We start from the raw sequence: 26,798 nt of genomic DNA, 5'->3' as shown, positions 1-26,798 counted from the left end.
GGGCCTCTCTCACAGGAGGGTCTTATGCCCTGCTTTAGGGGAGGGTCAGAAAGTTCTTCTCACACATACTATTTCTTCCATTCCTTCAGCTGAAAATATTCAATATGCTAAGGTGCCACATTTGGGGGTAGCATGGCCTGAACCCCATCACTGAAAAAGGCAGATAGAAATAGAATAGGGGAGACAAAGGACAACCTGGAACTCTCATTTGACTCTTAGCACCTGAAATTACGATGACGTGGGTGAGCTGCAATATAAGCTGGTGCCTTCCACCTGCTGAAGGAGATGCTGAAGGAGGAGGGCCAGTCAGTGGGAACTGGAAGAGATGCAGCCTGCTGCTGTCACACGTCAAGACCAGCCAGCATACCTGCCATAATGTGCAAGAGAGGTGACAGCGCCTGCCCTATACCAACCTTCAGAGAATAAACAATGGTTATTACTTCTATTTTGCCGTCCAGAGCTTGTGCAAATTTCTCTTGTACCCAAATGTTACCTGGAACATTCATGTAAGGGAATTCTGGGAAATGTAATTCAAGTTTAGTGACTTGACAGCACACAAAACCACCCCATAGGATGACTATATAATTTGTCATCCAAAACAGGACACTTGTGAGTGTGAAATGGGAAGCTATGAATATTTACCTCAGGACAATAGGCACAAACCAAGGTGTCTGATCACCTGGATATTATGTCTTCCGAAACCCCAAGTTGGGGTGGAGGGGCAGGGAATGTTCATTCCTTAATAACTGAGCCTAGGGAGTCACAAAGGCTTCTAGAGTCCTCACCCCCAAGCTTCTGTAGACTCAGCCAGGAAGTCCTTCCAGAAAACAGTGGGGTGCTCTGATAATTTAATGATTCTTTCAGGGTCAGAATTCCTGGTCTTTTGTTGACATTCCTTACAGACTTCTTTGCCTTATTTACAAAGAGACAACTTTCTCTCTAAACAATAAATGCGAGCAAGTAGGATTTCTAAAGAAATGACTACAAACTTAGTTATTAGTGCATGTTAATGATTTTCCTCTAAGTAAGAATGTACGGGAATAAACTGTAGTAATTTGTGGCTTTTCTTACCTAAAAACAAGGGTCATAATTTATTAGCATCTTCATCCATAAGAAGGGAAAATCATTATATGGCTGTAACAGGGGGTCTCAAAGCACGTTTAGTAATTCTTGCAGGCATTCCACAAAATATACTTATTTCAAAACAATTTTGAAAGAATTAGATAAGATAATCTATGTAAAACATACCCGCCTGGCACATAGGAGGCATGCATTAAATGCAACTTGAATTTGAGTCTTATTACCAGGAAGTAAGATCAGTAATCTGAGAAGAGAGCCAGCAAGAATATGATGGTAGGAAGCATCAATTTCTTATGAAAGTCTTGCAGATATCTCCTGATGTGCCTTTTAAATAGACTTTCTAATGAGGTGTGCCATTTATCTACTGCTCTTAAAAATTAATTTCCCTGATATTTTTTTCCCCTGGCACTTAGCCCAGTAAGACAGGTGCACTGTTTGCCAGTCTATGAGTTTAGAGGAGCAAAATGATTCAGGGAAGACCCAAAGTCAATCAGAATGTTTAAATTTACCATTTAATAGTTATATATATATATGTATATGTGTCTGTGTGTCTGTGTGTGTGTATATAGAAATGCTTGTGTGACTGCATATGTATGAATATGTTATTACATTTTAGGAGACTTGGAAAACTGGGACACTAAATGCAACATTTTAGACTTTATCAGTTCTCATGTGTACTGAGTTTTCAAGAATAGCTGACATTTTTGTGCTTCTTATTCTGATTTAAGTCTTATCTCAAATCCCACATTTTCTGTTCAATGTCCCAGGCCTGTTTGGTCTTCTTGTTCCCTACATCTATAAGGATGCATTTCATTACCTAATTCCAATCTGCTTATAAACACCTCAAGGAAACAGAAGTTTTTATAGTCCAATGGTTCCCAGATCCTAATCAGAGTTTGTTGATTCTTCATGAAATGAAGAAAAAGATAAAGAAAAATATATCCACTTTAAAGATGTGTCCTTAATTCTATTGTTCCTACGTTTTTGGTCTTAAAATTCTCTTTTGAAATGATGATAATGACAGATATTGTTCCTGTTACAGTTTTTAAATGACATTTTCTTACAAAATAAAAAGTTGGTAATTCGATGTTGGGCTCCAGGTTTTTGCTGGTGGCAGATTTCAAGGTCAAGAAATCCAAGTTTGATACCAATGCTCTATACCACTCATATGAACCTTAGCAAAGGAGACTTTATATTTATAGATGTATCTAGATGGATACAATTATAAATCATACCGTACGTTAATACCCCACTTTTTTTTTTTTTTTTTTTTTTTTTTTTTTTGCGGTACGCGGGCCTCTCACTGTTGTGGCCTCTCCCGTAGCGGAGCACAGGCTCCGGACGTGCAGGCTCAGCGGCCATGGCTCACGGGACCAGCCGCTCCGCGGCATGTGGAATCTTCCCGGACCGGGGCACGAACCTGTGTCCCCTGCATCGGCAAGTGGACTCTCAACCACTGCGCCACCAGGGAAGCCCAATACCCCACTTTTTGATGGTCCATCTATTAAACATTTTTTAGTGCTGTGCTTGGATTCACTTCCTTAGAGAAACCTTTCCTGAACTTCCAGTGTAAAGTCACTCTATCCTAATTCCCCATTATATCATTTACTCTTTACTCACAGCACTTATTACAAGTTATATACATTTGATTGTGTGTGGTTACTTATTTAATATCTTTCTTCTCTACTGATCTGTTAGATTTGCAAGGAAAATGACGATTTTATTTGCTTGATTTTTCTAGTGCTTAGAAGTGTTTAGCACTGTGAGCTCAATAAACATTTGAATGAATGTTGAGATGAAAAAATGAATAAATAAGTAAATAAATAAAGGAAAAGGTGGTAGTGTTTTTTACACTCTGAATGCTAAGCAATGAGCAGTCGTTCTTTATAGTTTATGATGATTTTGATAGTGTTAAGGTTCACTTTTTAAACCTCTGTTTCTCTGATTGAACCTTAAGCATCTCAAAGGTAGGATTGTCTCATTTATCTTAATATTCCTGTTAACCTACTTATTGCCTGGCACACATTGTTTAGTAAAATTTGTATGAGCTTAACAGGAGTTATTTGCTAAGCATATATAGCAAGCAAACAAGCAAAACTACACAACAGTAATAATAAAAGAATACATGGACTTCAAGACCCAAGTGAAGTAGTTAAATGCAGGCTCTGGGGACTCAAGTACTGGGTTGAAGTCCTGATTCCAATTAGTAGCTGTGTAACCTTGGGAACATGACTTCCCTATGCGTCAGTTTCATTCTCTGTAGGCAGTAAGAATATCTGCTTCATATGGTTCTGTGAGCATTGAATGAGTTAATATATACAAAACATTTGGAATTTTGAATGGCACATAGTAATTTTTAGATAAATTGTAGTTAGTATTATTTTAATTTATTCTTCATGACTTTAAGCTTATTCAATGTTTCAGAAAGATGAATAGGCATATTTCAAAAAGATGAATTGACTACATGATTTCCAATTTTAAATATAATTTGAATATACATAGATTCTACCAATTACACAATAGTAATCCAATGTTTAAAGTATTCTATTTTATTTTCACATTGAGGGAGTGTTCTAGCCATTCTGAAATGGTTTATTATTTTTACATGATATAATAACATAATTCATGGCCCTAAATGCTCCATTTTAATGTGGTTAAAAAATTTTTAAATTATTTCTTTGGGGACTTCTTTGGTGGCACAGGGGTTAAGAATCCGCCTGCCAATGCAGGGCACAAGGGTTCAATCCCTGGTCCAGGAAGATCCCATATGCCGTGGAGCAACTAAGCCCGTGCGCCACAACTACTGAGCCTGCGTGCCACAACTACTGAAGCCTGTGCCTGGAGCCCATGCTCTGCAGCAAGAGAAACCACTGCAATGAGAAGCTCTCGCACCACAATGAAGATTAGCCCCTGCTCTCTGCAACTAGAGAAAGCGCACGTGCAGCAACGAAGACCCAACACAGCCAAAAATAAATAAATAAATTTCCTTTTAAAAAATTATTTTTTTGGCTAACACTGAGCAATAGAATAGCTAAAGAGAATATATAATATAGTCAAGAGTTTCCAAAACCAAACCTTGACTTGATGAAATACATGTTTATTCAGTACGTAGTCAGGATATGCTAACTGCTGTATAAATCCCAAATCTAATATCCTTCTTTTTCACTGGTCTGCTAAATTTATAACATAATGATCCAAGTAAGTCATCTAACTGGAGTACTATGATATTTTGACTGTTCTTGTGCTACCAGGAAATTAATCCTATTAGCTTGGAAACAAATCTACAGAAATCTATAAATCTACAGAAAACTTGCTTTCTCATTCCTTGTTTTTTATTTTTTTTTTTATTTTTATTTTTTTATTTTTTATTTATTTATTTTGCGGTACGCGGGCCTCTCACTGTTGTGGCCGCTCCCGTTGCGGAGCACAGGCTCCGGACGCGCAGGCTCAGCGGCCACGGCTCACGGGCCCAGCCGCTCCGCGGCACGTGGGATCTTCCCGGACCGGGGCAGGAACCCGCATCCCCTGCATCGGCAGGCGGAGTCTCAACCACTGCGCCACCGGGGAAGCCCTCTCATTCCTTGTTAATACATGTAACATTGGGATTGTATTTATACTTAAGATATACATTTTTAAGAGGAGGATGGAAAGTTAATTTTTCAGTTAATATAATAACATCCACACCATGATTATTAATAAAATTATAGTAAGACTCTTCAATTTTTATATAGATGCTTGACATGAATAAAAGAAGCCAAAAGTTGTTTGTGATTTTTGTTTCACAATGTAAAATGCCCTTTATTTGACTTGGGTCTAGCTCCAGCTAGCTGGAAATATTCCACGCTTAAACACCTGCAACGCGAATTTGCCAGCAAAAAATTGGATGATTGGGGTCATATTGAGAAAGAGAGGTGAAATGTACATTTATTTGCATTAATGCTTCTTATTGCCTCAAAAAGTAGCAGTTGAGGAACAGCAAAGGACAACTTAGAAACATATTTTGAAACTGTTAAATATTGAAATAGTCACACAATTAAAACTAAAGATGCTTGTGTTTAATTTCATTAGGGTTCCACACCAGTGCACATTTCTAAAATACTGAAGTTAGTTAATAGTAAAGATGAGTATGGGAAAATTTCAATTGAGAAAATGTTAAAAATCAGAAGGAAAATGCTCATGCCTCAGATGTTGAATGGCAAGGATTGGAGCTACACTATGACTATTCAAATGTAGATTAGAAAACTGACAGTCATTTCCTTGTGCAGTCAATAAAACAATTAGCTCACCAAAACTGCTCTTAAATCAGGATCGTAGTTTTTCTTTGCTTTAAATTCATCTAAATACCTCACATCTGCAAGTATTTTATTTTTTTTCAAAATTGTAATTCAAATGGGTTTTATCTTTTACAATCTGATGCATTTCAGGAGCTTTGTGTTCACCCTTCATTTTATTTTATTTTTTGCATGATTCTCACTAAAGGATGGAGAAGCCTGATCATTGCAATCTAACATGGGCAGTATCCGGAGGTCAGAGGTAGGAGAGAGAGGGGAAGAAGATGATAAGAGAGATGGAGAGAGAAAGGGAGAGAAAGAGAAAAAGACAATGTTTTGGGAATCTGTGTTTATCTGGGATGTTAAAAGATAAACTGAGGCATATTCAAAATTTTAAGAATATAAGCAAAAATTGATTTGTATCGGGCAGCACCAAACCCAAAATGCTTAGGAGCACTCTCCTGACAGGAGTTCAGGAAAAACTTTTACAGAGAAGAGGTGGAAGCAAAGCAAGGAAATCATTTGATTGGCTACAGCTTAAGTATTTGCCTTATTGGGGAAAGGCTAGCTGGCTCTTTGTGACTTGTTGTCCATAGGTTTGATTTCTTAACCTTGAGGTGCTTAAAGCCTTAGGTTTTGTTTGCTGTCAAAGGCTGCTAAGGTATTAGAGCCACCTCAGTCTAATGGCCTCCTTGTTTAATTAATTTAACAGAGAAGTACAAGTTATTGCTTCAGGAAGATCTTGTTTTATAAAAGGGCTTATCACTCTTTTTTTTTTTTTTTTTTTTTTTTTTTTTTTTTTTTTTTTTTTGTGGTACGCGGGCCTCTCACTGTTGTGGCCTCTCCCATTGCGGAGCACAGGCTCCCGACGCGCAGGCTCAGAGGCCATGGCTCACGGGCCCAGCCGCTCTGCGGCAGGTGGGATCTTCCCGGACCCGGGCACTAACCCGTGTCTCCTGCATCAGCAGGCGGATTCTCAACCACTGCGCCACCAGGGAAGCCCCAGGGCTTATCACTCTTAAAGAAATATGTGTGTCTGGGTGTGTATGAGAGGAAAGGGCCTCATGAAGGTATGCTTTCAATGTGGCTCCTTCCTGTATCTTCACAATCTCCCCTCTATTCCCTCCTTCCTTTCTACATGTTTGTGTGTTTTCTAACTTGGAAAAACCAGTAAATTTCCCTCACCTCCCTATATCTCTATTTAGCTACAAACCTTTTTGTTTCTATCCCTCTAGCCAAGCCCCTCAAAGAGACAATCTGACACTATCACTCTGCTGAAGTGTCTCAAATACACACTTGACTTCTTAATGAAAAAAACTGAACAGATGAACAAAAGAACAAATTGCATACTTAACATCTTCGTCTTGGTTAAACTTTTCAGCACTAGAACTGCTGACTGGCACTTGCTTATTAAAACCCTGTCCTCTTATGACTTTTAGAACTCTTCTTTGACACCATGAGCTTCTTGCCCCTGTTAGACAATATCACCTTGTTCCATTGCTTTAGCTGCGATGACTTTGTGTTGCCCATATAAGTGATGAGTGAGCTGCCATCATACTTAGCCTGCTTATCTTTAATATATGTCTGTCAATCTAATAACAGGATCAACCCTTCTCTAAAATGGCCAGATAGTTAGATTTAGAGGCTAAAAACAGTGATACAGTTCAAAACAATTAAAGCATGCAAGATAAGTTTTAGAAAAATGCATTTTTCCCACCATGGGAGTCAGTAAGCTATTTTATTTTGAAAAAATATCAGCTCATCAGCATTTTTATTTTCCCCTTAATTGACCTACTCATCCAGAAGTTTGCTTATAACTGACTTTCACACATAATGACTTCCCAGTCCATATTTTTAACCCTAATCTCTCTCCATTTTTCTAGTTGCGTTAAGACATTCAGTTGGAACATCAAACTCAAAATTCCTAACTGAGCTGGTTATATTGGGTTGGCCAAAAAGTTCGTTCGGGTTTTTTCCATACAATGTTACGAAAAACCCGAACGAACTTTTTGGCTAACCCAACATTTCTTTCCAGGTCTGCCTCCTAGATTACAAATCCAGTTTCCAGTTTCTTAAGTCAGAAAAGTGGGACTCCTCACATACTTTCCTCTTTCCCCACTACCCATGAACGTTCAGTGATCAAAAAGAACTCATTCTACTTTCCAAACATCTGTTGATTCTGTTTTATACTCTGTACCTTGTCGCTAGAACTCTTGCCTTGGTTTCCCCAAAATTGTTACACTAGCCATATATTTACTCTTTGCCTCTAATCTTGCCTCTGCCTCCTTTCTCGTTCTGTGGCCAGATTACTGTAAATGGTAAATCTCATTTTATTATTCCCCTATTAAAAATTTTAGATGTCTTACTTTAAATAAAAATATGCATATGAAATAAATATATGAAATAATGAAAGTATAAGCCAAAATTAACAAAATTAGGTAGCTGTAAAAAGAAGAGGACAGTATAGCAAGGGATTAGGATGGCAACAAAACTTTTCTTAATATGTGCTCTTAAATGTTTTTGACTTAGGAAACTTGTAAATGTCATTTTATAATTTTAAATATTTTTTTTTTTTTTTTTTTTTTTTTTTTTTTGCGGTATGCGGGCCTCTCACTGTTGTGGCCTCTCCCGTTGCGGAGCACAGGCTCCGGACGCACAGGCTCAGCGGCCATGGCTCACGGGCTTAGTTGCTCCGCGGCATGTGGGATCTTCCCGGACCAGGGCACCAACCCGTGTCTCCTGCATCGGCAGGCGGATTCTCAACCACTGCGCCACCAGGGAAGCCCTAAATATTTTAAATAATTAAAATTAATCACTAAAATTTGAAAACGCACTGAAGCAAATGAACCTAAATCTATATCAAGTTATTACATAACCAGAGAAAATACTTACTTTAAATAACTTTAAAACATACAATTCTGACTCTCTGTCCTTAGTATGATATAGTTCAATGAGGAAAAGAAATGAAAAGAGATCTAAAACTCCATTCACTGCTTTTATTATTAGTAGTAGTATTGCTGTCATTTTATTTGAAATTGTTATTGGTATACTGTAGAAAAAAATGAAGTAATTAATTAAGTTTATATCATTAAGAAATCAGATTTTCAACAGAAGAGCAGAAATGTGAGTTTAATAGCAAAAATGTTGTGTGAAAATTCCAGATTTTATTTGGAAATATCAGTGTAAACACATGACTGAAATTTCATATTTATTGGCCAAATCCAACTCATTGAGCACCCCTGCTGACCAAATTTTAGTCTCAAAATAACATTTCCCAATAAAAGGAACTGTGATTCCTTCAAGAAGAGGCTGATTCCATACTTGGCAAAAGAAAGATACAAAACTTACTTTGGACATTTTTTTGTGCCTCAAACAAGAAACTATCAAACAAATTATGGAACAGACATGCATGGTGAAGTATTTATGGATCTGGGATTAAGAATTTAAGTATCTAGGATTTGCTTTAAAATATTTACTAAACTAGAAAAAAGAAAAGATAAATGTGGGAGAGAAGAAATATAAATAAAACTGGTAAAATGATAACTATTGAAGCTAGGTGTGGTGGATTTGTGTTGTGTCATTTTGGCTAGGAAAAAAACATGTTTTCTAGAATTCCCTCCCCTGCACAGTTGTGGGTTTGTGTGAGCCAGAAGGATCATTGTGTGAGAGATTTGAGAGGCAGAGGCAAGCAGGACCAGGGAGGTCATTGCAGGGGACCAGGTGCAGTTTCACACGCCTGTTGTCACTGATCCCTTGACTCACCTTGTTGGCATAGGGCAGCAGCTGCTCCTGCAGTGACCCCAGCACCTGCCAGAGCTTCCTTTGACTTCTTCACTCCTGGCCCAGGTACATATTTAGCTCCATGAGAAGGGTGACAGCTTCTCCTCTTTGAAGAGGAAAGTTTGGAGGTCGTAGGACTGATCCAGTTTCCAGTGTGTTCTCTCAACCCTCACAGGCTCTAGATTCCACTGCTTCCTTTACTTTTTGCCCACTTTTTCTTCCTGAGGGCCTCTTATTTTGTCTTCAGGCCCCAACACCACAGACATAAGTAAAAATCTTTCATAGTGTGATGAGTATTAGAAGTACCATGGGAATTTTATGAATCCAGCTTTTTATTTTGCCATATTCTGAGGAGTGTTCACTGAGGGTAAGGATAAAAGGTTACAGGGAATTTCAGCCTTTGTATATGGTCTGTGTTAAAAATCTAGTGGAACGAAACTCTACGCAGAGACACTTGATTTTGAAGTTAAATCATTTATGTAATTCAGGGAAGGTGATTACATACAACTTTTTTAAAGTTTTTATACTTTTAAAATAATACATCTGTTATTGAGTATGGCAATGTCCTGGTACTCACTCATTTGTAAAAGAAGGCATTTAAACATAGCAAAATGAGATTTCATCATACTGTTTTCTCTACAGAAGCATCTGGAAGATGCCCTATAGAAGCATCTCACAAATTACTCATGACTTAATTATCTGGTCTGAAATGAACTGACCTAATATTTATATTTCTTGCTAAATCACACAATGTAAATTAAATAAATATAAAAATCATTTTAACCTATATATTCAATTTCAAAGAAATTTTGCAACATAGATTAAATTTCATATTTTTGTCCATGCGAGAATCCTTGAAATAACATTACACACTGTATATAAAGTTATTTAATGCAAAGCATGTACTACAGCAGTTGAATTTAATTTTCACTGGCCTCTACTCCATTTCATCATTATTTTTACCTTTGCTTCCACCAAATCTCTATCAGTTAGCCAGGTCCACTCCTATTAACTCTTTACTGTAAATCATTTTAAAGGGCTACTATAAGTGGTTTTAAAGAGAGGCTATTAAAAATGAGCCTCTCAAAATATTTCTTGGGTGGAAAAGTTTTTTAGAAAAGCTGTTTTAGGGCCACAAGTTTTCACTATTCTGTTTACAACAAAAGTGGCTTATCAGATACCAGAATAGCTGATGTTGTCTCTGGAACTGAAGCAATCTTACAAACATACAGCTATCTTCTGAATATTTCAAGAAAAAATAATGGGAAGATTTTGTAATTCCAATTAGTGGGCCTTTTACAAACTTCAATTAGAAGGATGTAAATACAACTTAGAGGTCAAATATGGAGGAATAATGTTGCTGCATAAAACATTTCTTGAATTCTTGACTTCCTTGGATGTGTTATTTCCTATTTCTCTTGTACTGGCATTACCTTCAATTTGAAATGAAATAGAGAGTATGAAAACAATAAACTTGTGGGAGAAAAAAGGCATATAAGAGACTCTAAGAGATTGAAAAGCTCTCCACTGGGATGATAACAATTAAAGATGACAGTTCTGACATTATTGAGTTCAGACAACTATATTCAAGGCAATTGGTCTAACCTATGAGAAATTGGAAGTGACTTAGACTGGACCTAAAACACTTTACAGTACAATGTCTTGAGTAAATGTCACTTTGATTAAGACATTGACCTTTATAGTAGATGTAAAAGTACATATTTTTGTTTGTTATTTCTTAAATATCTGTACCTAGTATTATCAATGCTTGAGACTCCGGGGCACAAAGATTCAGAGGGCTATTAAATTCACTGTGAGTGCTTTTTGTTTTAAACGTGTCCTGGTTAAAGATAAACTAAATTAAGTAAGTATTTCAACCTTATATCCTTAGGAAATAGTGGACTGTTATGAATGATGCCAAATCTCAATTCTAAACTGTTTAATAAGAATTTGTATTCTCTCAGCTACATTGCTGCATACAAGAAACTTACTAACATAATGGAGACAAACATAGTGGAGACAACCATTGTTTTCAAATCATTTGATTTTTTTTGTCTTTTTGTCTCATTTTTCTTACCTGCGTATCCCTTCTTCTCCTCATGGTGGGTGGCATGGGGATGGGAAAACATATCTGTAGCTCTGTTTAGCACTGTTAAAGTTCTAAGGAGTTCTGTTTACCCTGAACAAAGACTAAGTAATATCACAGTACTTCAAGCAAGAATTGTCATGTAACTCAGAGCATATTAAATGATGCATAATTTGCTGATATTTTTCTTAGCTTGATCAAAATTTCACCAACAGAAACCAAAGTATTCAAACACTTATGTGCAACAGAAAGGAGAAGCTAGTCACTTAAAATAGTAATTTAGGTCTGGAAAATCAGTACTGTACATTCTGAAACAGCATCCCTCACATATCAAAATTAGAAACATCTAGATAGCAAGCCCATAAATGGCAACATTATGTTAATCATATTACACTTAAGATAGGATATTGCATACAATAAATGCAAAATAATTGTCTTGAAAGAAGAGTTTTATAGTTTTAGTCAACTTCATATTGAGTACCACTATGTGTAAGATACACACATCAACATATATACAAGTCGAATTTTTTCTAACTTAGGTAGCATTTATGACAATTAAAAAAAAAAATCCTTAGCTCAGTTTAGATCCAGATATTTAGATGTGAATATTTTCTGGGAGGTAAGGGCCAAGCACTAGTTGTTTCATGAGGCCTGATGAAAACAGTGTTTGGATTTCACAGACGCTGCCAATGTTGCCTGTGAGGACGCAGTGACTAAGGTAACATTTATAACAGCCTGCATTTATAGAGCACTACCATAAGTTTGAATTAAATGATTCTGAAAACTGAATTAATAATTACCTAACATTTACCACATTCTTTACTCTGCTTTAGGTGCTTTACACCAATAAATTTATGTACAATGAGGTTGAGTGAAGCTCAATAGGTACCATTTGGCAGAGACTCGTTGGCAGAAGGTTCAGAAGATACCTGGGACCCCTATTCTCTGGCTATCCTGTGGAGTGGCTCAGATAGATACGTATGGGCCAATCTAGAGTTTCACCTCTGAGTTGCTCTTTCCTTTGTTAAGGAACGCAAGAGGGCAGCCTTATAGTTGGGAGGTAACTCCTTTGGGAATGGATACCATGCAGTAAAAACTAAGGTCCCAAACACCCAAGGGGATACTGGAAATGACAGTTGTGCAGCATTTGGAGACCTTGAGAAAAGGTGAGATCATACACAGAGCCTGCTGCTGAGGGGAGGGGGAGACTCCGGCCCCAGCTAGCAAACTGGAAAGAGCCTCTGGGTCATTCAAGATGCAAAGCCAATCTTCCATGTTTCTCCACATTGACATTTATTAATCACCAGACACTGTACTATGTGACTTGAGTGTATTATCTCATTAATACGGACGACAACCTTGTATGTCTTGTTACTCTTATTGTTGTTTTACAGTCCAGCACGCTGAAGCACAGAGCACTTTGGTTTTGTATCACACCGTATAATACTGTTTGCCAGAACTGGGCATATTATAAATTGAGGTCTGAGAAGGCTGAATATAGAGATAACAAGCATAAGGGGTTGAAGTCTTAGTTTAGAATAGTGACTTTGGAAAAGCGGGGATGTCGAAGCAATTTATAGACATGGCGAAAGTTAATCTTCTCAACATCACACAGCATTTAGGTGGGGTAAGCACTAGGACTCTAAGTGAGGCGAATAAAACACTCACCCTGAGTGCCAAATTTAAGAGACTCCAAAAAACTCAGTAGTTAAGATACATAATATTTTAATACAATCCCTAACATTTAAAAACTAATGCAGGGCATCCTCGGTGGCGCAGTGGTTGGGAGTCCGCCTGCCGGGGCAGAGGACGCGGGTTCGTGGCCCGGTCCGGGAGGGTCCCGCATGCCGCGGAGCGGCTGGGCCCGTGAGCCGTGGCCGCTGGGCCTGCGCGTCCGGAGCCTGTGCTCCGCAACGGGAGAGGCCACAGCAGTGAGAGGCCCGTGTACCACAAAAAAATAAAATAAAAAATAAAAATAAAAACTAATGCAAAAATCTGGGATGAACAAAATTTCAAAATTTTAAATAAAGACAGAAGCATTGTTAGTGATTTTTCCTTTTGTCTCTGGCTTCAGTATGGAGTGGTTCAGCACTAGGTAGGAGAGCTGCACGTGACTCAAGTTCTTTCATTTTTAGCCTTTGCCTTCCTCAGTGAGTCAGTCCTCATGGTTATAAGATGCTTAGCAGTTCCAGGCTTTATATTCTCATGCAGCAAAGTCCTTGTTCCCCCTTTTAACAGCAAGAAAAGCCCTCCAAGAATCTCTCATCCAACATCTTACTACAGAACCAATTGTGAATTCATGGTTTTGTTTGTTTGTTTTTTGACTGCAGTATTGCATAGTAGTTGAGTCATACTCTGGATGGTGCAAAATCTGGCTCCATTGCTTACTAGCTATGCAGCCTTAGGCATTTTATTTAAATTCCCTCGGTCTCAGTTTTCTTATATTTAAAATAGAGATGTCTACCTCATTGGGTTTTTGAAAGGAAAAAGTGAGTTAGTATACATAAAGTTCTTAGAGTGGTACCTGGCAGGTAATATACACCCTGAAAGTGTTAGCTACTACCATTGTTATGATGATCCTCATTTTAATGTATGTAATTTAACTCATGGAAAGAGGAAAGGTAGAAAAGTATGATTAAAAAAGAAAACATCTATAAAAGGTTTAGTTGCATTGTATAATATTATCCCCACTGTTATAATTTGGATGTGATGTCTGAGAGAAGGAATAAGAATTAACTTGAGGACTACTATCTTTAAAGATACATCTATATCCATATCTGTGTATGTTTTTATTTTATTTTATTTTATTTTGCGGTATGCGGGCCTCTCACTGTTGTGGCCTCTCCCGTTGCGGAGCACAGGCTCCGGACGCGCAGGCTCAGTGGCCATGGCTCACGGGCCCAGCCGCTCCGCGGCATGTGAGATCCTCCCGGACCGGGGCACGAACCCGTGTCTCCTACATTGGCAGGCGGACTCTCAACCACCGCGCCACCAGGGAAGCCCTATATGTTTTTAAAGTTGTTTTCCATGTGACTGAAAATCAGAATCTGGTCTCTAGATAGCAACATATTTTTTTCATGAAAATAACCTGGTTTGACTATTTTAGAACCAGGCAATATACATGTCTGCAAAGTGTATATATAGTGCATTTAAGCATAAGGATAATTAAACTGATATCTGTTTTGTTGGATTTTATTGTTAAGTTCCTCAGTGAACACTTAGAAAGAAGAGGAATGGGGAAATGGTCTCAGTCTATTCAGATCATAAAAATCCCATTTGCAATATTCTTCCATTAGATATAAAATATACTAGTGCTAAAAATGCCTTTCATGGTTCCAGTACAGTCCAGTTCCTTACATATAGTTCTTTTAAAATTCTCAAATGCAATTATAAAATTCCACTTCATTTCCTCTCTAAGGTTTAATCTCATCTTTCAGACTACCATATCTTGCTCACATGACACTCTCCAGAATGCAGTGAAATAAGGTCCAAAGAGTAAAGTTATGTTGTCACTGAATCATGGAGGTAGGTTTCCCTGAGACCAGTTGTAACTTGGCATCCTTGTGATGGGTTGTGAAACCTCTGAAATTAAAAATGTCCCCAGAAATCTTATCTCTAATATTATTTGTCCCTCTCTATGGCATCTTACCCATCAACATAAAAATGGAACATTCTTCCCACTTGAACAATATAAACAATGGAAACCCCACTTTGATTCTAGTCCTTCAACTATTGCCCAATCTCTGTCATTTACTTTACAGTAAAATATACTTACTACCTCTAAATTCTTCCCATTTAGTCTTGAATGTATTTCACTGAAATTGCCCTTTGAAGGCCACCAGTGACATCCTCATCATTAAATCTAAAGCTCTATTCTCAGTCTTCATCTTTCTTGACCTATCAGCAACATTTGCCAACTGCTCACTTTATCCTCACAGAAACAATTTCTTGACTTGATATCTAGTACATTATACTCTTTTTTTTTCTGTCTCTCAATTAATCTCCCTCTGTGTCTCTTTGTCTCTCTCTTCTCTCCTCAGAATCCATTGCTGGTTCTTCCTCATCTCTCTGACTTATCTCACTGTCTTGTAAATGTTGGAGTGTTTCTAGGTCCACTCCCTTAGTGATCACATTCAGTGTCATAGCTTTGAATGCTTTCTATTCTTTATTGAATTTCCAAGTTTCCGTCTTCAGCTAGAACTTCATTTTTGTAGAACATATTGAGCTATACAAATGTCTACATCTCCACATAGAGGTCTAATAGTCAACTCAAGTTTAACAAGTGTAAAACTCAGCTACTTAAATATTCTGTGCAATAAACCCTGTTTATCTCCAGTCCTCCCCATTTCAGTAAATGGTATTTTCATCCTTCCAGTTTCTCAAACCAAAAACCTTGAAGCTATTCCATACCCCTCTCTTTCTCTCACATCCAACAGCCATACTGTCAGCCTATACATTCATTCTATCTTTTAGATACACTCAGAATCTGATCACACCTCACCATACAAACTGGTACCACCCATATAGAAATCACCATCTTCTTTCCCTTGGATTATGGATTGTTTCATTTGGCTCCTTACTGATCTCCCTGTTTCCAACCAGGCATTCTTTCAATCCTCAACATGGCAAATGAAGTTACATAAATCAAATCACTTTTTCCTCTTCTCAGACCTTCCAATGACTTCCTATCTCAATCAGAGTAAAAACCTAATTTTGGCATACTTAACCCTTAGAAAGTATAATATGTTGATATAATTCTAGTCCCTTAAGATGTCAAAGGGAGAAGAATCCCTGAAAAGCTTAGTTTTTAAAATTAAGGAAAATATAAATCTAAAAATTTAATTACAGATCGATGAAAAATCAGGTGCAGCTTAGATCATATTTATAGATATATCACCTCTTCAATCAGATCTTAAAGGCTACCCTTAACCCTTCAGAGCAACTTTCATGTAACTAGAATGAGAATAACATGTTGGAAATCCCTAATATGTCTGTTTTCTTGCTTGCATTTTTATTATTTAATCTTTTATTTCACGAACAGTTTATATCTCCTAGGATATAAGAAAGGGAAGATTTACAGACTTCAGTTTTTCCTAATTCTATCCATTGAAGTTACTAGAAGTAACTCAAATGTGTTAAAAGAATAAATCAGGAAAGCAGCTTTTCTTAGTTTCTTTGGGAATAATTACAAAACTTCTCTTTGTTTTTAATTACTTTTAGCAAGCTCTATTTCCAAGATGGGCTCAGATCCTCTAAAACTTGTACATGATGCTGTGGAGGAAACCACGGACTGGGTCTATGGCTTCTTTTCTTTGTTGTCTGACATCATCTCATCTGAGGGTGATGAAGAAGATAATGGTGATGGAGACAAGGACACTGATAAAGGTACAAAGAGCATAGAGATATATCTAAGTGCTAGGACAGATGATTGATATGCATTACAATAGTGTGCTTAAGTTTAAGCACAGGTGAGCGCTTGGGTCAGGCTAAACCAAAACGACTACACTTCAGAGTGCAAATAGCCTATCAACAGGCTGCCAAACTCAGTAAATTGGTCTCTATATGGCTTTCATCTTATAGCTTATCTGCCATTATGGCAAAGATGTCAAAATTAAATGCTACGTTAGAGTAGCATTATAGTAGAGAGGGACTTATTGTACAATCCTACAGAACCACAATAGAAACTCACATTTATATGCTTCTTCAGGAACAAAAAATGGCTGCTATTTCCCAAGTTTGAAAACTAAATATACGTATAAATATGTTGTACATATAATTCATATTTACAGTCAAATAGAGAAAGCAATCCTACTAAAATCACAATGAAAGTTAATTAATTGAATCAAATGGAGGTGTAGAACGGAGAGACACATTCTAAATGTCACAACAATTATGCAACTAAACTATTTACTCTCTAGAATGTATTGATGATCAAAAGGAAATAACAAACTTAAACCACATGTAAACTGGTATTGAGTGGCTGTGAAAAGAACAAAGCATTGTAATTCTGCTTTTTAGATGGCATTTTTAAGATCAGCCTTACTCATCAGAAATTACATATTCATCCTTGACTACCAGGAAAGCTCTTATTATTTTAGTCCTTTCTATGACTTTGTCTGAATTTGTATTTTTTGGCTCCTGTGAGAGGTCGAGATGAGCAATAGAGGACTGAAATGAACATGATATACAAACTATAATGTATAATTTGGATCACTGCCACAATTTTATTGAACTCATAAAAGTGAAACTATCTCAAATAAGTGTACATAGGCAAAGTGTATACTTAAAAATTGGAATTTGGAAGGCAAAGTAATATATGAACTACTATTATCAAAACTAATAGATGTTTTTTTAAAAATGAATGAAAGAAAATGGGAAAATAGAGAGGCAATATTATGCTCTGCTGAAAGTTTTTCTAATTTACTGTTTTTGCCTTGGTTTAGGAGAAATAGAGGAGCCTCCCTTGAAAAAAAAAGGTTAGTTGTGTTGACCTTTGAAAAAAAGTATTTTTCTTTTATGGTAATGTTGATTTTCACCATAACTTAAATAGATTTTACTTTGTTACAGACAATTTATTTTTAATGTAGAGTTTTTGTTTAATGGTTAGATTTAAGATTTATAGTTAGGAAAAGAAATACTCGATTCTTTCCGATGAAGCTAATCCCATCATTTTTAAATTGATTATTTAATTAATGCCTTCTTCAATAGATGTGCAAGTCAGTCTACACACTGATCAATGTAAATTTGAACTGCAGGAATGAGGGGTGAATTCTATAGTTTTCTAAATGGCCTGGAAGATGATGCCCATGATCTTTATTATTCTCACTGTGGCCAGATATATCGATTTTAAATTTTTATTCTTTTTCTTATGTTATTGTCAGTACTATTTTTCAATTTTAGGTGATATCTATTGGACAGGGTAGCTGAGATAGTGTGGAGGATAATAATCTTGAAGGCACAGGCATATACAGTCAGTATGTATTATGTGTCATCTCAAAGCAGCAGAGTCATCTGGGTGTGCTTGGCTGTGGTTTACAGGGATTCCTTGAAGGAATAAGCAACGTCGTCAGTCACTGAATGGAATGATAATAAATCCAAAAGATGGGAGCAATACGACTGGGAAAAAGGGGTTATAACTGTGGGGCAAAAGCCTCAGAGATTTTTACAGGAAGGGGCGGGAATTATGTCTAGAAGGAATAATAGAGAGCAAAGGATACCATCCTGAGGTATATTTGGTATGAGATAGAAACATAAAAGCCAGACTTAATAGTTAGTTATTGCTGCACATGTTGGGCAATAGCTCTTGGGAGTATTTATTACAGAGGAGAACTTGCTGGCCTCTGTTGCTATCTCCCTAGACCTACTGTGAATGCAAACAATAGGATCCAAATTTGGAGCTTCGGCCTTGCCTGACAGATGATGATAACCTCACTCTTTGGGATAAAATCTACTTAGTGTATGTTAATTTGGAAAATTTGAATCTGTAACTTGCCCAGTAAAAGGTAAAGTAGTGAAACTCTAGTGTGGAACTGCCATTCAGAAATGCAAGTGTTTATGAAGCTATTGAGAGCAGAAAGGATGGGTTGCTCTACTCACAAATCCATGATGAGAACCCAAGAACTCAAGACATTCTTAGGCCATCAAATCCAGGTATAGAGAATCTAGATTAGTTTATAAACTTCTTGAGGTAAAAAGCAGAGTCTTTTTATAGATGATCTCCAATGGATACTGCCCAGAACATAGTCAAAGTTTAAGCTAATGAGTTACCAGTCATGGTCTGGAAATTACAGCTTGTATATATATTTATTCCATTTGGATATGGAAGAGTGAAAAACAAATATTTTCTTATTTTTAAATTAAAGTCTACAAGAATATCATATAAGATCATATTTAGTATTTAATATAGAATCTGTTCATTGCTTTTTATTTGAATTTCCTGGTGGGATTATTTTTAAATTAAGTTTTAGGAAATGATTAGCATAAATTGCAAATGCACACAGAACTGTTTAATTATTGTTTTTAAATTATTGTATTGCTTTATCAAATCAACAGAAAAACTATTAAATAGTTGTTTAAGATACTTTTTAAAAATGTCAGTAATGATCATTAGTTAAAGCAGTCTAAGGGATATATATATATATATTTAAAACCATGTACACTAATATCTAAAAGGAGAATTGACTAAAATCACCTGAATATATTTTCTTAATATTATTATTTACAGAGTTACATGAGAAAATGGACATTTAAAGCAACATCTTATACATCCTACCTTGGGTACAGAGGCTGTAATAAACATTGGTTATAAAAGAAATATATTTAATTACAATTATTTTTTATTTAAAACCTTTTCTTTTGTAGAGTCATAGAAACAATGAATTTTAAATCAGTATGTGATATTTTACAAAGCGTTTCTAATACATATTCTGCTTTTAAAAGTATATTTTTAATATTATTAGGGAAGAGATTCCATGAGCTTATCTCTATCTTATGACAAATTATTTTATAAATTCTATATTTTAAAATTGTGGTTTAAGAAGTTTCTTAGGTTTTTTTGATAATGTAGAATTATATCCTCTTAAAATATTTGATTTTCACCGGTCTAAATGAGTCTTTATTAGTCTTTTCATTAGTACTCTTTCCCATTCAGACACATTCAATAATATTTAGCCATTTTATATTACCTAATAATTAGGCTGTGACATTGTTTATTCTACTGTCCTGTATCTATATGAAGCATTTTATTTAAATATGCTTAAAATGTTGGTTTCATTTGTCCAGTTATTGCTATTTTTACCAAAATAAAAATTTAGCTACCTTGTTATTTATGGGTGGAGTTTGCAGTTTTAATTTGATATGGAATAACAGTACAGTCAAATAATCTCAGGGTTGCCCGGTTGATTATTAAACAGATTATTAATATGGATGAAATTTTTGAATATGCTTTTCTGTGGCTTATGTTGTTATATATAAATATAGTTTCAGGGCATTAAGTGTAGTACCTAGTGTCTTTACATTCTTCATGCATATCTACTTTTCAACTTGTCAATATTTTTAAATATTAAATTCTATTTCAAATACTCCATGATGCAGGCTGAAGGCACTGAATCATTGTAAAATATTACATTTTTATTGTATAATTATTTAAAACATAACTATGAAAACCAATACCATTGTAAATTATATATTCTGGAACAATTCTTTGCTATGTAGGGTGGGTGTGCTTTGTTTACCTAGAATCAGCCTGTTGAGTAGCATTCTTCACACCAGGGTACATATCATGGACATGTTAACACCACACTTTCCAAAGGATAAACAAGTGAGGATAGCATCAAAGGAATCAAATTACATTTGTATGCTTTCCTAAAATTGATCTGCCTGAGAACATATCCAAGGTTATCATAGTAATTCTTCTATGTTACGAGATAAAGAAGTGTCTTTCACACATCTTCAAATTGCTAGAATGCCAACCAAAGAGACCAATAGGCCTTCCTGTCCTATCTTGCATATATCTGCTAAAGAAGAGGCATGGTGCTGATACTCAGGTGTTCTGTGTCATGATGGGATGTTCTGAAGTCAGAGATAAGGTAGAGTGGGGAGATGGGAACAATGGCAAGTTTCATTTAATGATTTTGCCTTTTATTTAGATGAATAATGTGAAAGAGTACATTGCTCTTGAGGGAGACTCCCTTGAGAGCAAAAGAGAAAGAACATCCATAGGAAATACTGAAAGCTAAAAATGGCTTTTAAAAATTTAAATGTAAGCAATTCTTTTCAGTTATTCTCAATATTTGTTCCTAGGAAGTGTCACTGGTTTGAAACTACTTTGAAACAATCAAAGCAGTGTAGGTTAGTGACACTAATTCTTTTAAATATAACTGGGATATTTCTAAGGCAACCAGACTGTTAAAGATGCATTGAATAAACCCATGGATGTCACATTTCTGTGATTCATTTCAGACTAATTCTGTGTTATTCAAAAAGAAATTTAAAACCTATCTTATGTAATTAATTATATTATGAAATACTTAATCTAACTGATGTAAAACCTTATCATATTTCATTTAATATAAAATGTTTAATATTTTGTACCTCCTATTGACAAAAAATTAAATTATATACTATTTGCAGAACCAGTTCACTATGTGTATGTATACATATATATATATAAAGATGTGTATATGTATGTATATATATATACATAATATATTATGTACCATTTATTCATTATATGTTTTTTATTATATGTATTTTCTACCTCCTACTAGCAAAAAAAAACCCCACTATATGCTAGCTGGCTGCTCAATAAATATATATATGTAAATGTATAGATTTAATATATATTCTACTTTGCCTATAAATTATAAAATTTTATCATGATATCTAACAGAATTATTGGAGTTATTTCTTTTATATTTGCAACTTTAAAAATTATTCCCAAAAGTAAAACATCAAAATTTGGTATCCCCCTAACATGTATATTTCAGGAATATCAAATCTTTAAAAATACTCCTAGCTCCATAAACAACTAAAAATTTTATTTATATGGTACCTGACATTAGTTCAAGTAAAATAATTTGCAGCGGAATATTGGTTTGTCTTGTTGTATAACTTATTGTAAAATAAACGTATTATATTAAATCCAAATAATTTAAATATGTTGCAAAATGTATTACTTTCATAATAATTTCCTCAAAATACACACTAAAAATTTTTTTGAACTGAAAAGCAAAATTATATTTTTTTGAAAAAGGGTAAGTTTGATTTACATAAGGAATTTGAAAACAAAGTCTGGCTTTGCCCATTAGTTAACATGGCAAACATTTTCCATAAATTAAGAGAGCGGCAGCACTAAAGTTTAGATGAAATATACCTAAAGCAAGAATTACAGTTGAAACATAAAGCAATATCATTTTATCCTAAATTATTACATTATACAAATTTTATTGAGTTATAATTAACATACAATATTATATTAGTTTCAGGTATACAAAATAGTGATTCAGTATTTTTATGCATTATGAAATGTTCACTGCAGTAAAACCAATTACCATCCATCACTATACAAAGTTGGTACAAAATTATGGACTATATTCCCTATGTGTACATTACATTCCTGTGATTTTTTTGTTTTATGGCTGGAAGTTTATACTTAATCCCTCTCATCTATTTCGTCTGGCCCTCTCCCTGCACCCCCCCAGTAATCACCAGTTTGTTCTCTGTATCTATTGGAATTTAAAAAATAAAATAAACAAACAAAACAAAGCAGAAACAACAAAAAACAAGCAACCAAATTAAAAAATGGACTGAGGAGCTAAGTAAACAGTGTATTTTAAAACGAAGTTAAAAATATATGTCTATTCAGCATAGGTAGCTTAACATTTTTCTATTTCTTTTTCAAAAAAAAGATACTGATTTCTCACAAACTTAATATGATTTTTCTTTCATAGTTCTATATTAACATTCATGTGATGCAGACTTTTCAGATTATGTAAACATTCATAAAAGTATAATTTTTACTGGGGATAGAGCTTTTTAATTTTTTGTACTAACATTTCTAAGTGCAATGTAATGGATATACTTATCTCTTTTTACAGTTTATTCTTACTTAAACCTTAGTCTATAATAAGTCGTATATAAGAATAATCATTACAGCATTTATGTTCTTTGAAATACGTAATTTTAGGAGACAATAATAGTCTCTTAACAAGAAATTACATTTTATAATGTCACTTTCTGACATCTAGCTTTAAAGTTAAGAAAGAATACTTTTAGTCCTTCGGACCCATACATACTCATTTTTTTGGGAAGGAAAAAATTGATCTTCAATTTTAGGGACAAGGTGGCCTTATGAGATAAATTATCACTTGCCTTTGTGGAAAGAGCCAAAATCCCCTGTACATTATGTTGAATTTCCTTGCTTTCCAACTACTTGCTCTTTGATCTAAGGAACCATCTTGAAGTTTGAACAAGACCCAAATATGAAGGCTGATATTCTGTGAAATTGTTCCTGATGCATGCCAATGGCAGAGGAAGAAGCTCTTCTTTACTTAGAGCAAAACAAATTACATTCTTCTTATAATCGTGTTTTAAGATTTCCCTAAAGCTCCTGGGGTTGAAAAGAGCCCAATAAATTTAAACTCAGTTCTTTCATTGTGTATTTTTCTCACTTTATTGAAATCCACATTAGCTCTTTGCAGTCAGGGTGAATAAGGAAGAACCAGGCAATCTGAGCATCATAAATATTCAAGACTTTAGGATTAGGCCATTCAGAAGGTTGTATCACGTCACTGGGAGTAAGATAGATGGACATATTTCTGTGCCAGAGATTTCATTACATCCATCTTTGTTGGCAGCTTCGGTGCCTTACCCCAGGCAGAACTTTAAGTGTCTGAAAAATACTGTGAGTGAAAAAAGGAGGGAGACTGGAAAGGTGACTAAACTTGTTAAAATTCGTAGCCTCAGAATACTGGTTACCAGGTTGGCCCTAGTAACACTGTTAAGTAGATACATTAATCTTTGGACTACTCCTCTAAATAAGTCTAGATTAAAACTCAGCTCCATAACTGCACTGCTGCATATTGCCCTCAGGCTGCTCAAGGAACTCACTGCTTTATCTTCTGGTTGTCTTTCCCAATATTGATCAGACCTATGAGGACAAGGGGCAAAACGCAGAGAGAGCAGACAGTGATGCTTGGTGAAGGGATCAGAGTGAAAAAGGCTGAGGAGAGATCTGATGAATGATCCAGAGACTGACTTCTCTAAGGTGTTGCAGCTATAGTGAACCCTGGGCCCCAAAGAGCTCATTTCTATCAAGGCAAGAAAACTGGAACCAGAGTGATGGAAATAATACTGGTAACACTGGAGCCTGAAGGAGCAAGCTGATGAAAGCAAGGGATTAAGTTTTGGTGCCAACATCCTGGAGAATAAAAAGGCTGAGACAGGACTTCCCTGGTGGCACAGTGGTTAAGAATCCGCCTGCTAACGTAGGGGACGCGGTTTGAAGCCCTCGTCCGGGAAGATCCCACATGCTACGGAGCAACTAAGCCTGTGTGCCACAACTGTTGAGCCCGCATGCCACAACTACTGAAGCCCACGTGCCTAGAGCCCGTGCTCCGCAATAAGAGAAGCCACCATGATGAGAAGCACGCACACCACAACAAAGAGTAGCCCCCGCTCTCCGCAACTAGAGAGAGCCCAAGCGCAGCAACAAAGACCCAGCGCAGCCAAAAATAAAATAAATAAAAAAAAAAAAGAAAGGCTGAGACAGCTCGACTCAGGCCCAGCCATTTTAAGTAGCTCCTGTTGGAGCAAGAATAATCACAAGGTTGCTGCATTCCTATCTGGAAATAAGATCGGGCGTGTAATTGAGAAGCCTGTGAATGAGAAGCTGTTAGGTTTATATGTATTCCAGATTCTTTTCAACTCTGTGCGTTCCGTTTTTCAAAATCATGAGATTTTGGTCTCTTGTGGAAAAAAGTAAGTCCAGTTAAAACATTTGAATCTGATGCACGGAGTTGAGAATCACTGGTAATTTTTCTGGTTTGCTTTTTTTTTTTTCACTACCTATCATGTAGAACAAAAGAAATAGAAATTTTGAACCCTTTCAAGTTAGGTGGAATAGCATATCCACTTTTAACTCCTGTCCCAATATTTTTCTGTTGAAATGAACATGATATTTGACTGTCAATATTTTATTATAGGCATAATTGTCAATTATATATGTCAGTTTATAGTTGACATATTTTATATAAACATCTGTGGATAAGTTAAGGCAAAGTATTAAAAATGCATAGTGTTTTAAATTTTATTATTATTTAGCTTTGCAGTGTTCCAGAAAAACAATATTAAAATACCCTAACTTATTGGCACCCATATTGATCACTGTGGGAAGAAATGCTTTAAAAATGCATTCGTAGGGCTTCCCTGGTGGCGCAGTGGTTGAGAGTCCACCTGCCGATGTAGGGGACATGGGTTCGTGCCCCGGTCTGGGAGGATCCCACATGCCGCGGGGCGGCTGGGCCCGTGAGCCATGGCCGCTGGGCCTGTGCATCCAGAGCCTGTGCTCCGCAACGGGAGAGGCCATAACAGTGGGAGGCCCGCATACCGCAAAAAAAAAAAAAAAAAAAAAAAAAAAAAGCATTGGTAACATGCTTTTAAGTTTCCTCCATGTCTTTTCATGGCTTGATAGTGTATTTCTGTTTAGTGATGAGTAATATTCCATTGTCTGGAGGTACCACAATGTAGTTCACCTACTGAAGGATACCTCGGTTACTTCCAAGTTTTAACAATTATGAATAAATTTCCTTTAAACAAACAAAAAAACAAAAAAAAAACCCTACTACTTTTTGTACAAGTGTTGCAGTTTACAATACCTTTCACATACATTTTTAAATTTCCACAAATAGTAAAATTCTGCAACTTTCTCCAGCATTTCTAATAGAAAGTAAAAAGGTTGAGAAATGCAACATTTTACTGTCCCAAATTTTCAACCACACTCATTTTAGTGTTTAAATCATTTGTGCATCGTGTTAAAGAACAGGTGAGATACCATCCACCACAACTTTCTATATTGTGCAAGAGCTGCTTAAATTTTTTTTTTTTTTTTTTTTTTTTTTTTTTTTTTTTTTTGTTGGTACGCGGGCCTCTCACTGTTGTGGCCTCTCCCGTTGCGGAGCACAGGCTCCGGACGCGCACCCTCAGCGGCCTTGGCTCACGGGCCCAGCCGCTCTGCGGCATGTGGGATCTTCCTGGACAGGGGCACGAACCCGCGTCCCCTGCATCGTGAGGCGGACTCTCAACCACTGCGCCACCAGGGAAGCCCCTAAACATTTATTTTTTAACTCAGTATATATTTATCGAGTGGTTAGTATATGCCAATTATTATTGAAAATTTACTGTGGAACAAAATAGACATAGTTTTTGCCCTTATCAAATTTAGAATTTAGTGAGGGAGACAAGTAATAATAATAATAGCCAATATTTTACATGATGCTTATTAGATATCAGGTGCTGCTCTAAATCCTTTACATTTTAACTTATTTTAATCCTCATGTAAATCTATGTGGTATATACTATCATTAACCTCATTTTACAGATGAGGAAGTGAAGTTCGCACAACAAGTAGGTATGAGAATTAGATTTGAATGAAGCAGATTGACTCAAGCATTAGTTATCTCAAACACCAAGTTTCATTTTAATACATGCCAGCGATGACAATATTTTTGTTAGATCTTTTAATAGCTTATGTATGTCTAGATTTTCCTAACGAAATGCATTTTTAATTACACTAGAATACTATTGATTTATGCCATCTTTTGTACGACAGTTATTCAAATAATCATTTAATGACCATTGCAATCCAGAAATAATGAATACTCTAAATAATACTAAATTTTTATTTTTTTCTCAGCAAAATAATACATTATTATATCTGCTTCTCTTGTTTCCCAGCACTTCACAAGTTTGGTGCTGAGACTAATACCTCTTCAGAGACATTGGACTCTAACCCAATTGCTTATTTGCCATTAGACTTTAGAAAAACAGCCTGATTTAGGAGGGTATATTTTTTGGTTATCACC

At 36.0% G+C, this 26,798-nt stretch overlaps 1 protein-coding gene across 17 annotated transcripts in view; it reads left to right on the top strand.

Moving 5' to 3' along the window:
* The window catches only part of TRDN (triadin), a 502,784-nt gene that overhangs the window by 65,021 nt on the left and 410,965 nt on the right, over positions 1 to 26,798 (top strand). For all 17 annotated transcript variants that reach the window (XM_067010670.1, XM_067010684.1, XM_067010683.1 and 14 more), the window contains exons 3-4: positions 16,438 to 16,602; positions 17,661 to 17,693. In XM_067010670.1, the coding sequence (XP_066866771.1) occupies positions 16,438 to 16,602; positions 17,661 to 17,693 (198 nt within the window). The remainder of the gene's footprint in view (positions 1 to 16,437; positions 16,603 to 17,660; positions 17,694 to 26,798) is intronic.

Source organism: Kogia breviceps, chromosome 13, assembly GCF_026419965.1.
Source record: "Kogia breviceps isolate mKogBre1 chromosome 13, mKogBre1 haplotype 1, whole genome shotgun sequence".
Lineage (NCBI taxonomy): Eukaryota > Metazoa > Chordata > Mammalia > Artiodactyla > Physeteridae > Kogia > Kogia breviceps.
Note: the sequence above shows the minus strand (reverse complement) of the source record. Positions and strands in the feature narration are given on the sequence as shown.